Genomic DNA, 13,835 nt, shown 5'->3' with positions numbered 1-13,835 from the left:
GGTAATTACGTTCACGACTCATGATAATAGATATTTTAGGGTAAAATTGCAGCCCAGAACAGGGTTTCTCATTTTTTTTTTTCTTTGGAAATGTTGAATTCCTCTGGAAAATTTCCTCGTTATTGTATAGACTAAAGTTGATTACTGCAACGCGCTTGTTATCTCAATTTTAATGTTTAAGATGTTAAAGATTATTAATTAAAATCTGTCCTTACGTCACCAGAGGAGCAAATAAACTTCTTGTGCTGATATACAAGTCAAGAATCTTGGGCTTCATCCCATTTCAACTTGGGTTGCAACATAATGAATCATGCACCCAATTTGATCACAACCTTTTTGTGCCCTGCTTTTCACAGTTCACTGTGTAGAGCTGAAATTTTGGCATGTTTGTGCGGAATCAAGGAAAGTTGTAAGATAAATAACCAATATTGCAATTACACGGTATGTGCATGTAATGGATATTTGTTTAGTCTCCTGTATGTTTTTACCAAGGAAAACATTAGGTAGTCCGTGGACTTGGAGGTAAACCTTAAACTCAAAAGATAATTATAATCGGACGCATCATCTGAACCCGGTGACAGTATCAAAGGGATTGCAATTCTAAATTACATCCCAGATAATGCTAATTACATCCATTGGATTCTCATAACAAGCTTCATGGGTTGAACTTTGTGTAAGAAGTATTCAGATGAAAATAAGCATTACAGCTGGAAAGACGAGTATTGTCGATTTAAATATCACTTACGATTGCTTGCGCTTTATATAGACTTCTCTACGATTATTATAGTTGATGTTATTAAATAATTTAAGGTTCCTTATCTTTATTATTTTTCGTGATTTCTGTGTTTGAGCTCCATTACTCAAAATCTTTCCAAAGCACTATTTATGGAAACTTGGTCTCCTGTAGCTTAGTGTTGATGTCTGAAATAAACATACATACATACATACATACATACATACATACATACATACATACATACATACATATATATATATATATATATATATATATATATATATATATATATATATATATATATGTGTGTGTGTGTGTGTGTGTGTGTGTGTGTGTGTGTGTGTGCGCGCGCGTGTGTGCGTTAGTATGTATGTGTACTGTATGTATGTGTGCGTGTGTTGTATGCGTGCGTCCATTTATGTATGTCTGTTTACTGATTTATTTATCTATAGTTATCAGTCGGAAATTATAATTACTAGTAAAAGAAAGATAATGACCTAAAAGTATAAGGAATAATGAGAAGAAACGCAAGCAAATAATAAAAGATTTCGGTATTATTAGAGAAACTTATAATTTAAAATTTCATAACCCTAAGCCTCATACTTCAGTAGTTGTTTGCAAGAATTGAACAGAATTTAACTACGAAGTCATGGTCGTGGATATTCCAGCATTTATGAACCTAGGAGTCCTTGCAAGACGTTCAAATCCAAACCAATTAAACTCCGCTTGTGCTCCCACTCGTCTGAAGGGCTTCGTACGCAGAAACCCGAATTAATAGAATTCTACACTCGTTCGGAATCTGCATGCTTCATCACTGTATTTGGCTGTCTGTGCCAAGGGATATTATTCTTATATGTGAAAGTCGAGCTGCAATTGTTTTCCAATTCAAGTTTCTCTCATCAAAACCGAATAGGGTAGATCTGATAGCAATAAGACCTCGGTCAGAAAATGAAGATGAAAGCAATACTTTATCATATGCTACTGTTGTAGTTGTACAGTAGTTGTGAGAAAGGTATCGAAAGTAAACTCCCCGTCCTTGACATCATAACACGCGCATGCAGACGTAGGTGTACATGAAAGTGACTTCCACCTCTGACTAAGATGCTAGAGTGGTTGCCCTGCACGATGCAAGGACTGTCTCATTACCGTTTGTGCTCGAAGAGCCCTTTCCCCCCTCTATTCATCGCGGCAGTCTTCCCACAAGAAGCTCGACAAAGATCGTTATTCCAACTGTAACTTTGATTTGGCAGCCAAGTCATTAACGAATGGTGGCCATGATCGCTGAATCCCCACCACCTCCGCAAGACGGGATATCCCTATTGAGCTCTGGGTACCAAAGGAATCAATATGCCCCACAGGAACTCATTAACTGACACATTAAGTGCTTTAACGCTGGTCAGACTCTTTAGCTTATAATATAGGGCATGAGTTGATAATGTCCAGCCTCCAGGTAAGGAAAATCCCATATACACCCTTCTGAATACAAACTTGGCCTATACCAGTTCCGATACTGTATCCGTGGATGCCATTGGAACCTAATCTGAGATGCCCGCGGTACATCTCTCCGAAAGAGATGCACATCACATTCATGGGGTTGTTATCAGGAGCCAATACAGAAAAGCACAAAACCTTTTTAAACCATAACGCTAAAAGAAGCTGTGAACGTCCCTTTTTTATAGGATAGCCACCTCGTCGTTTCGGCCTTAAGTCACTTTAGGCCGTAACATCCAAAAGAATGTAAGACGTTATGTTTATGGTATTTACCGTTATGGTTATGGTATTTACCATTATTATTTCATGTTTTACGTACATCACCAAGGGGCTGGCACTAAACACGGCGCCCATTTTGCACGTAAACGTGCTTACGGCCGAAACGACCCGAATGCGTCACCATCGTCAAGGCACTGCCAATATTAAGAGACTCTCCCTTAACGACACACAGGAAACATTCCTTTCCCCCGAAAAACTCCAGTAAAACTCCAACACCAAAGGCTGTATCTCCCCTCGATGACACCACCGATCACACCATGAGCCCCTGATGAGAAGCCCTGAGGGGTCGTGTCCCTAGGTTAACGGAGCGGACCTTAGAACCTTAGACTAACATACTCAGATACTGACTTCAACTGAATATGTCTCTTATTAATCGTTGGGGTCACCATTTTCTCTCCTTTCGCTACCACACAAGTAAAGCCAGCCACATCATAATTCAATAAAGTATCAAAACATAGCGAAAAATTTATAACAGTTTTGTACATATTTGTGGTTTTGAAATTAGTAGTATGTTTTCACTGCTAAAATCAATACCCCCCTGAATGTATCCGTACCCGTCTATCAAACATTTACTACGCGGGTCTTCTCTCACAGAAATGGAATTGTTATAAAAACAGATAAATTCCATTTTAACCATAGAAGAATAATATTCTATTTTAACCATATAAAATCTTTTAATGTTAAGTGTATAGAAGAGAATTTATTTACCAAGTATTATTATTATTATTATTATTATTATTATTATTATTATTATTATTATTATTATTAATGAAGGTTTTTTTTTTTTTTTTTTTTTTTTTTTGAAAGAGGTGAAAGTTCCATTAACTCGGGGGAAAAAGTATCAGTATTAAAAACGAAGTATAATATTTAGGTTCACGAGGAAATATACACCATTATAAAATTTTTGCACTGTAATATCTGTTATCATTAAGGGGATAAAATCCTTCACGTGAGACGAACCTCGTCTCAGTTGGAGGCAGTCCGAGTCCAGAGGTCAGCACTAGCACTCCTATTAGCTTCAACACTGCCAGCACTTAAGGGACAACGTTGCACAATGGGTAGCTTTGTCATGAAACTGATTTCATTTATAACCTCTTCCGCAGAATAGATTAACACCATATAAAAAAGAGAAATATGAGAAAACAAAACGATTCCCCATTGCAAAGAAGCTAAATGGGCTGACAGTATTTCAAACTTATATATAAGTATGCAAATGCAGTAATGCAAATGGTATTAACACAAAATCAGAAAAAGCAAGTTAGCGGTGCATTGCGTGTCAAAGAAGTATTACGCCTCTTAAAATTATTAAGGACTTCTTAGGATTTTTTAGGACTTTGTAGGATTTTGTAGGACTTTTACGGCTCTTTAGAATTTCTTAGGATTTTGTAAGACTTTTTGGGACTTTTTAGGACTTTTGAGAACTTCACTCCTTCTTCTGAAATGAGAGAGCAATAGAATTAGTCATTTTTATTTATGGGTAAGTGGGTAAGGTCACCGTTACCCTTTATCAAGCCAGAAAGTCATAGGTTTGAATCCTGGCCAAGGTAGATGCCCTTGTTATATTGTTTTATATAATTTTCTTTTGGTATATAATTATATATATATATATATATATATATATATATATATATATATATATATATATATATATATATATATATATATATATATATATATATATATATATATATATATATATATGTATTGTTTGTAAAAATTTTCACTTTGCAAGTTGCTATTGTTTACCAAAAGGAGAATTACTGATTTGTACTTATATAACAAATTATGTAATCAGCTTATTCTTTCCACTGTCAATTTTTGGTGGTCAGTCTCTTTCCCTGTATAATCTTTTAATTGACTTTTCCCTGCTTCTGAGCTGTAGAGACTAATCTTTTGTAAAACCTCTTAAATATTTACCTCTGTTTTGGTAGGTATACTAATTCTTCAACCATCTTGGATTCCAGGTACATATTTTCCATTGTAATCCCCATCTGTCATTTATACAAGCTTTCTGTGTAAACTTATTTTTATATTTCTATCAGTCTGCTAAGTAAAGGACAGTAAGTCGAAAGGCCTAGCACCACTCCTTCATGGCTTTTGCCAGGGATGCCTCCCGACCTGGCAGGATTTCTGCATCTTTCCAGGAAAGACAGAGCCGGTCTTCTAGATTATTCCAACAGAATGACCAGAAGGAAGACATATGCAAGAATACATCTAGATATCCGACTGTTTGCCAGCTTTCACACAGAACTTCTATTAGAATTCTTCATCAAGGGACATAGCATACTTGAAGGAACTGAGTTCCTCCTTTCTGCACAGCAGGTCTTCTGGATTATGCCAACAGAATGAACAGAAGGAAGACATCTGCAAGAATACATCTAGATATTCGACTATATACCCGCTTTGACACAGATCTTCTACTAGAAGTCTTCATCAAGGGACATAGCATACTTGGAGGAACTAAGTTCCTCCTTTCTGCAGAGCCAGTCCTCTAGATTATTCCAACAGAATTACCGGAAGGAAGACATCTGCTAGAATACATCTAGATATCAGACTATTTGCCCGCTTTGACACAGATCTACTATTAGAAGAGTCTTTATCAAGGGACATAGCATACTTGGAGGAACTAAGTTCCTTCTTTCTGCACAGCCAGTCTTCTAGATTATTCCAACAGACTGACCAAAAGTACGACATCTGCAAGAATAGATCTAGATATCCGACTATTTGCCCGCTTTGACACAGATCTTCTATTAGAAGTCTTCATCAAGGGACATAGCATACTTGGAGGAACTGAGTTCATCCTTTCTGCACAGCCAGTCTTCTAGATTATTCCAACAGAATGACCAGAAGGAAGACATAGCAAGAATACATCTAGATATCCGACTATTTGCCCACTTTGACACAGATCTTCAATTAGAAGTCTTTATCAAGGGACATAGCATACTTGGAGGAACTAAGTTCCTCCTTTCTGCACAGCCGGTCTTCTAGATTATTCCAACAGAATGACCAGAAGGAAGACATCTGCAAGAATACATCTAGATATCCGACCATTTGCCCGCTTTGACACAGATCTTTTATTAGAAGAGTCTTCATCAAGGGACATAGCATACTTGGAGGAACTGAGTTCCTCCTTTCTGCCCAGCCAGTCTTCTAGATTATTCCAACTGAATGACCAGAAGGAAGACATCTGCAAGAATACATCTAGATATCCGACTATTTGCCCGCTTTAACACAGATCTTCTATTAGAAGAGTCTTCATCAAGGGACATAGCATACTTGGCGGAACTAAGTTCCTCCTTTCTGCACAGCCGGTCTTCTAGATTATTCCAACATAATGACCAGAAGGAAAACATCTGCAAGAATACATCTAGATATCCGACTATTTGCCCACTTTGACACAGATCTTCTATTAGAAGAGTCTTCATCAAGGGGCATAGCATACTTGGAGGAACTAAGTTAATCCTTTCTGCACAGCCGGTCTTCTAGATTATTCCGACATAATGACCAGAAGGAAGACATCTGCAAGAATACATCTAGATATCCGACTATTTGCCCGCTTTGACACAGATCTTCTATTAGAAGAGTCTTCATCAAGGGACATAGCATACTTGGCGGAACTAAGTTCCTCCTTTCTGCACAGCTGGTCTTCTAGATTATTCCAACAGAATGACCAGAAGGAAGACATCTGCAAGAATACATCTAGATATCCGACTATTTGCCCGCTTTGACAGAGACCTTCTATTAGAAGAGTCTACATCAAGGGACATAGCATACTTGGAGGAACTGAGTTCCTCCTTTCTGCACAGCCAGTCTTCTAGATTATTCCAACAGAATTACCAGAAGGAAGACATCTGCAAGAATACATCTAGATATCCGACTGTTTGCCCACTTTAACAGAGACCTTCTGTTAGAAGAGTCTTCATCAAGGGACATAGCATACTTGGAGGAACTGAGTTCCTCCTTTCTGCACAGCCAGTCTTCTAGATTATTCCAACAGAATTACCAGAAGGAAGACATCTGCAAGAATACATCTAGATATCCGACTATTTGCCCGCTTTAACAGAGACCTTCTGTTAGAAGAGTCTTCATCAAGGGACATAGCATACTTGGAGGAACTGAGTTCCTCCTTTCTGCACAGCCAGTCTTCTAGATTATTCCAACAGAATTACCAGAAGGAAGACATCTGCAAGAATACATCTAGATATCCGACTATTTGCCCGCTTTATCAGAGACCTTCTGTTAGAAGAGTCTTCATCAAGGGACATAGCATACTTGGAGGAACTGAGTTCCTCCTTTCTGCACAGCCAGTCTTCTAGATTATTCCAACAGAATTACCAGAAGGAAGACATCTGCAAGAATACATCTAGATATCCGACTATTTGCCCGCTTTGACAGAGACCTTCTATTAGAAGAGTCTTCATCAAGGGACATAGCATACTTGGAGGAACTGAGTTCCTCCTTTCTGCACAGCCAGTCTTCTAGATTATTCCAACAGAATTACCAGAAGGAAGACATCTGCAAGAATACATCTAGATATCCGACTATTTGCCCGCTTTGACACAGATCTTCTATTAGAAGTCTTCATCAAGGGACATAGCATACTTGGCGGAACTAAGTTCCTCCTTTCTGCACAGCCAGTCTTCTAGATTATTCCAACAGAATGAACAGAAGGAAGACATCTGCAAGAATACATCTAGATATCCGACTATTTGCCCGCTTTGACACATATCTTCTATTAGAAGAGTCTTCATCAAGGGACATAGCATACTTGGAGGAACTAAGTTCCTCCTTTCTGCACAGCCGGTTTTCTAGATTATTCCAACAGAATTACCAGAAGGAAGACATCTGCAAGAATACATCTAGATATCCGACTATTTGCCCGCTTTGACACAGATCTTCTATTAGAAGAGTCTTCATCAAGGGACATAGCATACTTGGCGGAACTAAGTTCCCTTCTTTCTGCACAGCCAGTCTTCTAGATTATTCCAACAGAATTACCAGAAGGAAGACATCTGCAAGAATACATCTAGATATCTGACTATTTGCCCGCTTTGACAGAGACCTTCTGTTAGAAGAGTCTTCATCAAGGGACATAGCATACTTGGAGGAACTGAGTTCCTCCTTTCTGCACAGCCAGTCTCCTAGATTATTTCAACAGAATTACCAGAAGGAAGACATCTGCAAGAATACATCTAGATATCCGACTATTTGCCCGCTTTGACAGAGACCTTCTGTTAGAAGAGTCTTCATCAAGGGACATAGCATACTTGGAGGAACTGAGTTCCTCCTTTCTGCACAGCCAGTCTTCTAGATTATTCCAACAGAATTACCAGAAGGAAGACATCTGCAAGAATACATCTAGATATCCGACTATTTGCCCGCTTTGACACAGATCTTCTATTAGAAGTCTTCATCAAGGGACATAGCATACTTGGAGGAACTGAGTTCCTCCTTTCTGCACAGCCGGTCTTCTAGGTTATTCCAACAGAACGAGCGGAAGGAAGACATCTGCAAGAATACATCTGGATATCGGACTTTTAGGAGACTGTCCGCCTTCTGAAGTGGTAGTGACCTCGCCAGCCATTGACTCTCACCATGAGAGCTCTTCCGCCTGCTCGCCGAACAGCCTTCACTCTCCCCGGGAAAGTTCTTCTGCTGCTGAGATGGGGGGATCTCACCAGCAGTTGACCCTCTCCGGGAAAGTTCTTCCGCCTGCCGAGATGGGGGGATCTCGCCAGCCGCTGACCTTCCCCGGGAAAGTTGTTCCGCCTGCCGAGATGGGGGGATCTCGCCAGCCGTCGACTCTCCCCGGGAAAGTTCGTCTGTCCGCCGAACAGCCGTTGGCTCTCACTGGATAAGAGTTCCTCTGCCTGACGCCTTGGTTGGGAAGATCCCTGGCTGTTGGCTCTCACCCTGAGCGTTCGTCCTCCCTCTGAACAGCCGTTGATTCCAGCCAGTGAGGGTTCCTCCGACTGACTAGTTGGGGTAAATTCCCCGGCCCTTGACTCCCACTGGGTGAGCTCGTCCTCCTGCTGGGAGTTGGAAGGCACAGCCATTAATTCTCCCTGGAAGGGTTTGTTCTTCACCTTTCTGTTGTCGTCCATTTGAGGGCCTGTTGTCGCAAGACTTACTCCTAAACTTTGGAGGAATCACTTGCGTTTCTCATCAGTTGTAATTTCTCCTTCAGGAGCAATTGATGCCGATCTGAAACTTCTAACAACTTGCCAAGACAGTCCTCCACGTTCCCGCAGTGATTAGCGTAATCCTTGGCAAACCATTCCTCGAAATAGGCCACGTCTTTCTTGCAATCCTTATTCTCGTGTTCTAGTTTTACAATCTGGAGGGCCATCGACTCCTTCTCGTTCCTTATCTCGTCGCGGGCTGTCAATGCTTCAGTCATCTGTGTTCTTACCCTCTCTGTCTCCTTTAAAATAGATCTCTTCTCTTCCTCCTTCTTCCTTTCCTTGTTGGCCATTTCTCTCTTGAGGTCTCTGACTTCTTTTTCCAAGACCTGATTACGTTCTTTGTATGTTGTAAAAAGTCTGTTTTTGCAATTTAGGTCCTCCAAGGCTACCTTCAGCTCTGAGTTCTCTCTCCTGACAATATGGACTGTTTTCTCCCATTCTTGCAAGTCAAGCTCGCGCTGTCGTCTCTCCTCCTCCATCTCCAGAATCTTCCTCCTCAAATGTTTGATTTGGTCAGATTGTTTGTCAATGATCCTCTGCAGTCGAATGGCATCAGTACCTCCGCGTACTTCAGAAGGTCTCTGTTCTTTCTTGGCATCACTCCTTCCGTCTAGTCTCATGACCTTCTCTGTTAATGAGACCTCCTCCTCCTCTTCAGCGTTTACTGTGTAGTCTTCCATTGCTATGCCTTCTTCAGAGTCTTCCGTTACCATGCACTCCTCCACTTGAGATTCTTCTTCCTCATCTTCCATTACTACTTCCTCTTCCTCCTGGGAGTCTTCTTCAGAGTCTTCTATTACTGTGTCCTCTTCCTCTACAGATTCTTCTTCAGAGTCTTCCGTTACCATGCACTCCTCCACTTGAGATTCTTCTTTCTCATCTTCCATTACTACTTCCTCCTCCTCCTCCTGGGAGTCTTCTTCGTCGGCATCCATTACCATGTCCTCTTCCTCTTCAGATTCTTCTTGCACATCTTCCGTTACTGCTTCTTCTTCCACCTGGGAGTCTTCTTCAGAGTTTTCCTTTACCATGCACTTCTCCTCTTGAGATTCTTCTTCCTCCTGGGAGTCTTCTTCACAGTCTTCCATTACTATATCATCCTCCTTTGCTGAGTCTTCTTCGTCGTCTTCCGTGTCCAAAAGATCGCCGTCGTAGTCCACCTGGCAAAAATGATTCCACCAAAAAGCTGACCTCCTCTTCAAGTAAGAGAAGAACATCCGTCCAAGTAAAATGAGAATAATCGCTGCTCCGAAGAACAGCGCCATGTTATAAAAACGATTTCCGCGGGAGACGTTTTCGCTCCCGTGGCCAGTTAGTATTATTGTAGAAGTTGCTGGTTCCAACCAGCGCTGAGCCTCCAATACATTCATGCGATGAATGTTCTGCTCGGTGCTGGTCAACAAATCCAGAGCTTTCAGTATGCAAAACAGGGCAACAGTTGCTTCAATCATTTTGGATAATTGTATCAAATACAGCAGCAGGAGGTATGCATAGATTCTGGAACTGCCATTGAGCTGCACCAGAGATCCAAGTCTCCAGGGGGGTGTCCAGTTCGAGTCCTCGTGGTCTTCAGTTCTTCAAATGAAGAAGGCTCCGGAGAGGGAGGAGAAATTCCTCAAAAACCCTCATTTTTCATATGTCTCCTCCGTTGAATTCCTCGTTGTATGCTGTCACGTCTCTTATTTTATTTTCCAGTAAAAATAAACAAAATTTTCCACTAAACAAACAAATTTTCTTGCGAAACTTTCCTCAGCGGAGTCAGGCTGTCCGGAGGAGCATCTGAAGCGAAGGACGAAGATGTTATCCCCGGCGCTGGGGCCTCTGGATTTGGCTCCAAAGGCTTCAGAGTGATCCACAATTGTTCTCTCCATCTTACTGGTATGACTCTGCGAGTCTTTACAAAAACATTGAGTTATTTCTTTATATCATTTTAGTTTTCTTTCCGCACTTTTTCTTTCCCTCTTCAGATCTTAAAACCTACTGAGGCTAAAGGGCTACAAAGTGTAGGACTTCTCAGGACACTGTAGGAATTTGTAAGACTTCTTATGACTTTTTAGGACTTTGTAAGATGTTTTAGGACTTTGTAGTGCTTTGTAAGACTCCTTATGACTTTGTTAGACTTTGCATGACTTTAGAAGACTTCTAATGAATTTGTAGGACTTTGTAAGACTTTTTATGAATTTGTAGGACTTTTTAAGACTTCTTATGACTTTGTAGGACTTTGTAAGACTGCATGACTTTGCAAGACTTTTAGTGAATTTGTAGGACTTTGCATGACTTTGTAAGACTTCTTATGACTTTGTAGGACTTTGCAAGACGTTTTAGGACTTTGTAAAACTCCTTATGACTTTGTAAGAATTTGCATGACTTTGCAAGACTTCTATTGAATTTGGAGGACTTTATAAGACTTTTATGACTTTCTAGGACTTTGTAGGAATTCTTAGAAATTTGTAGGACTTGTATCACTTCTTAGGAATTTGTAGGATTTCTTAGGACTTTGTAGTACTTCCCCGGACTTCTTAGGATTTTGCAAAACTTTATGAGATTTTGTAGGACTTCTTAGGACTTTTTAGAACTTCTTAGGACTTTGTAGGGCTTTCTAGGATTTTTTAGCACTATGTATGACTTTTTAGGATTTTTAGGACTTTGTAGGACTTTTCAGGAATTTAGGACTTTGTAGGAATTCCAAGGAATTTTTATGACATCGTAGGGTTCTTTAATCCGGTCATAAAATCCTAATTATCCCTCCCCCGGGCTGTCCAGAAGAAAGAGGCCGTTTCGGGACAAAGCCGAGTTAATTTACAAATCTGCCATCACATGAGGAGTCAGTAGTAGTATTTTTTTTTTTTATTTCACATTGTATCATTTATTTTCATTAGTAGTGAGTCTGGGCTAGATATTGGGCGTTAGTATAATTTCTTAAGGTGATTAAAAACAAGATCATCCTCACCGTACCTTCTGATCAAAGCAGTTTAATGTATGACTTCAATTCTCTACATTTCAGTTCATTTTACATCTTCACGGTTAGATACGCAGAGCAAGTGTCAAACTGTTTTCCGTTTCAGACCTAGCAAGGAAAGGTGTGTCGACGTGTCTGCCATATCTACGCAATATCCAAACTTGGGTCAAGGTTTTATGAATCAAATCTGGGAAAAGTGGCAACGTCTAAAACGTGTGTTTGAATATGATATTTATAAATGGCGAATATAGAAATGTGTAAGGTAGCAACGTAGGTGGTATTGACTGAAATGATTGGCTGTTGTTTGCAGCTTAAGGCCTGGAATTATAACGAGTGCTTTTGAAACATTCCAGTTCTTTCTTTCATTGATGATGGTCACTTCGGAATTCTCTTGTCGACGGCAAAAGTCATGGGGAAAGTAAAAGTCGTTTAACTTGCCTGTACAAAAGGGAGATCACTAAATCCGCCATTGTCCATGAAACAAGAATTGGAATCGGTCAAAAGGACTGGGGATAATCCGAGGCACCATTCTCAAACTAATGTTCGAGTGGTTCCACCCACCAAACTCGATGCAGGTAGAAGGAAGGGAAGGAGATATGAAAACAACAACTGATCATTACCTTCCAAGGATACCTGAGTATGATATATATATATATATATATATATATATATATATATATATATATATATATATATATATATATATATATATATATATATATATATATATATATATATGACTTAGAAATTCCATACAGTTTGCTTTTATTTAATATTTTTTTCATTTAGAAAACGGACATGCATCGTGGATGATGTACAGTTCATAGCAGGAACCTAGGTTTAGCCCAAAGATTGGATTATACAGACTACCAAATGCTAGATCTTTTGGAAACAGCTCGATTATATACCATTATATGGCCTGTCAAATAAAAATCTGATGATTAGTAACAACTATAATTCGAATGACTAATTGTTGTAAACTATTATTTATAAATTCCAGACTGTCAAAAAGAAAGAGTTTCAGATACAACAAATAAACTCCCATACATGAAACAACGCACCTGTGTCGGTTCTACGAGAATGTTATTTTCCAAATGTCGCCTCGTTGAAAATCCTATAGCCAAGGGATAAATGGGTCTTATTATCATGGCTGGAAAAGGCAGACGTATAAATACGTGACAGTGGTGAAAGGGAAACGGCAGTATATATGTTAATAGTCTTATATGGATTAAAATATATGGAATAAGATACAGAAACTGATAAAAAAAAAAGCAAACGTAGCACCCAGCCCTCAAAAGATGGCGCGCCCGGGAGAGTAGTTGCCATGTTGTGTTTTTTACTTTTTGCTGACAGTCTGGGTAGCGTAAATTTTTGCTGACCGCACTCTTGGCTGACAGCTGGGGCACCAAAGCTGCTTCCCATAGAAAATAGTTATTGGGTTAACATGAGGATAGGTAACTCTTCCAGAAGACCATTCCACAGTCGTGGGCAGTGGAATGAAAGACGTCTTTTATATAATCCGTAATCAACAGGGGATCTTAATTCAAAGTCTTTATGAAAGGAGCTAATTCTAACCTATGTGTGAGATAATGTGACAAAAATATGTGTTTAAATGAAAAACACTAGAATTCGAAATAATTACTCTGCAATGGGCTCGACTCAGTGGCATGAATTTATCAGTCTCTTATTAATAATTGCTATTTATTTTCAGACAAAAATATTCGATGCAAGGAGCCTTTCTTATATACGCACCCATGAGAATACACGTAATTCAGAAGAATAAATCTTCTGACTATCCCATTAGCATTCAAAGAAGGCTTACACGTATGGTGCCTCGGAGATTCACTTGAATGCCATATGACCCCCTTGAGAGGTTGAATATCGATATATAAATCAAAGTCTTATTGTAAGGCCTGCGACCTAAAAAAAAAAAAATACACTATACGACTATGTGAGAGAGAGAGAGAGAGAGATATTGTGTTGTTACACAGGATGATAAACACCAACAGAATGGAAAAACAATACAAAACGAGTAAAAAATGTGCCGAAGTTTCTTCGGTGCAATCGAGTTTTCTGTACAGCCGCTGCAGCGTATAATCAAGGCCACGGAAGATATGTTTATCTTTCGGTGGTCTCGGTATAATGCTGTATGAGCCGCTGCCCATGAAACTTTAACCACGGCCCA

The 13,835-nt window shown here is 39.7% G+C and overlaps 1 protein-coding gene across 1 annotated transcript; it reads right to left on the bottom strand.

The window, feature by feature from the left end:
- Positions 1 to 8,639: 8,639 nt before the first annotated feature.
- On the bottom strand, positions 8,640 to 10,142 carry LOC136843482 (golgin subfamily A member 6-like protein 24). The gene has a single exon (XM_067112017.1). The coding sequence runs from the start codon at positions 10,140 to 10,142 to the stop codon at positions 8,640 to 8,642; it is 1,503 nt and encodes a 500-aa protein (XP_066968118.1).
- Between the last annotated feature and the right edge of the window lie 3,693 nt (positions 10,143 to 13,835).

Source organism: Macrobrachium rosenbergii, chromosome 11 (assembly GCF_040412425.1).
Source record: "Macrobrachium rosenbergii isolate ZJJX-2024 chromosome 11, ASM4041242v1, whole genome shotgun sequence".
NCBI classification, from domain to species: Eukaryota; Metazoa; Arthropoda; class Malacostraca; order Decapoda; family Palaemonidae; genus Macrobrachium; species Macrobrachium rosenbergii.
This window is presented reverse-complemented; position numbering and strand designations above follow the sequence as displayed.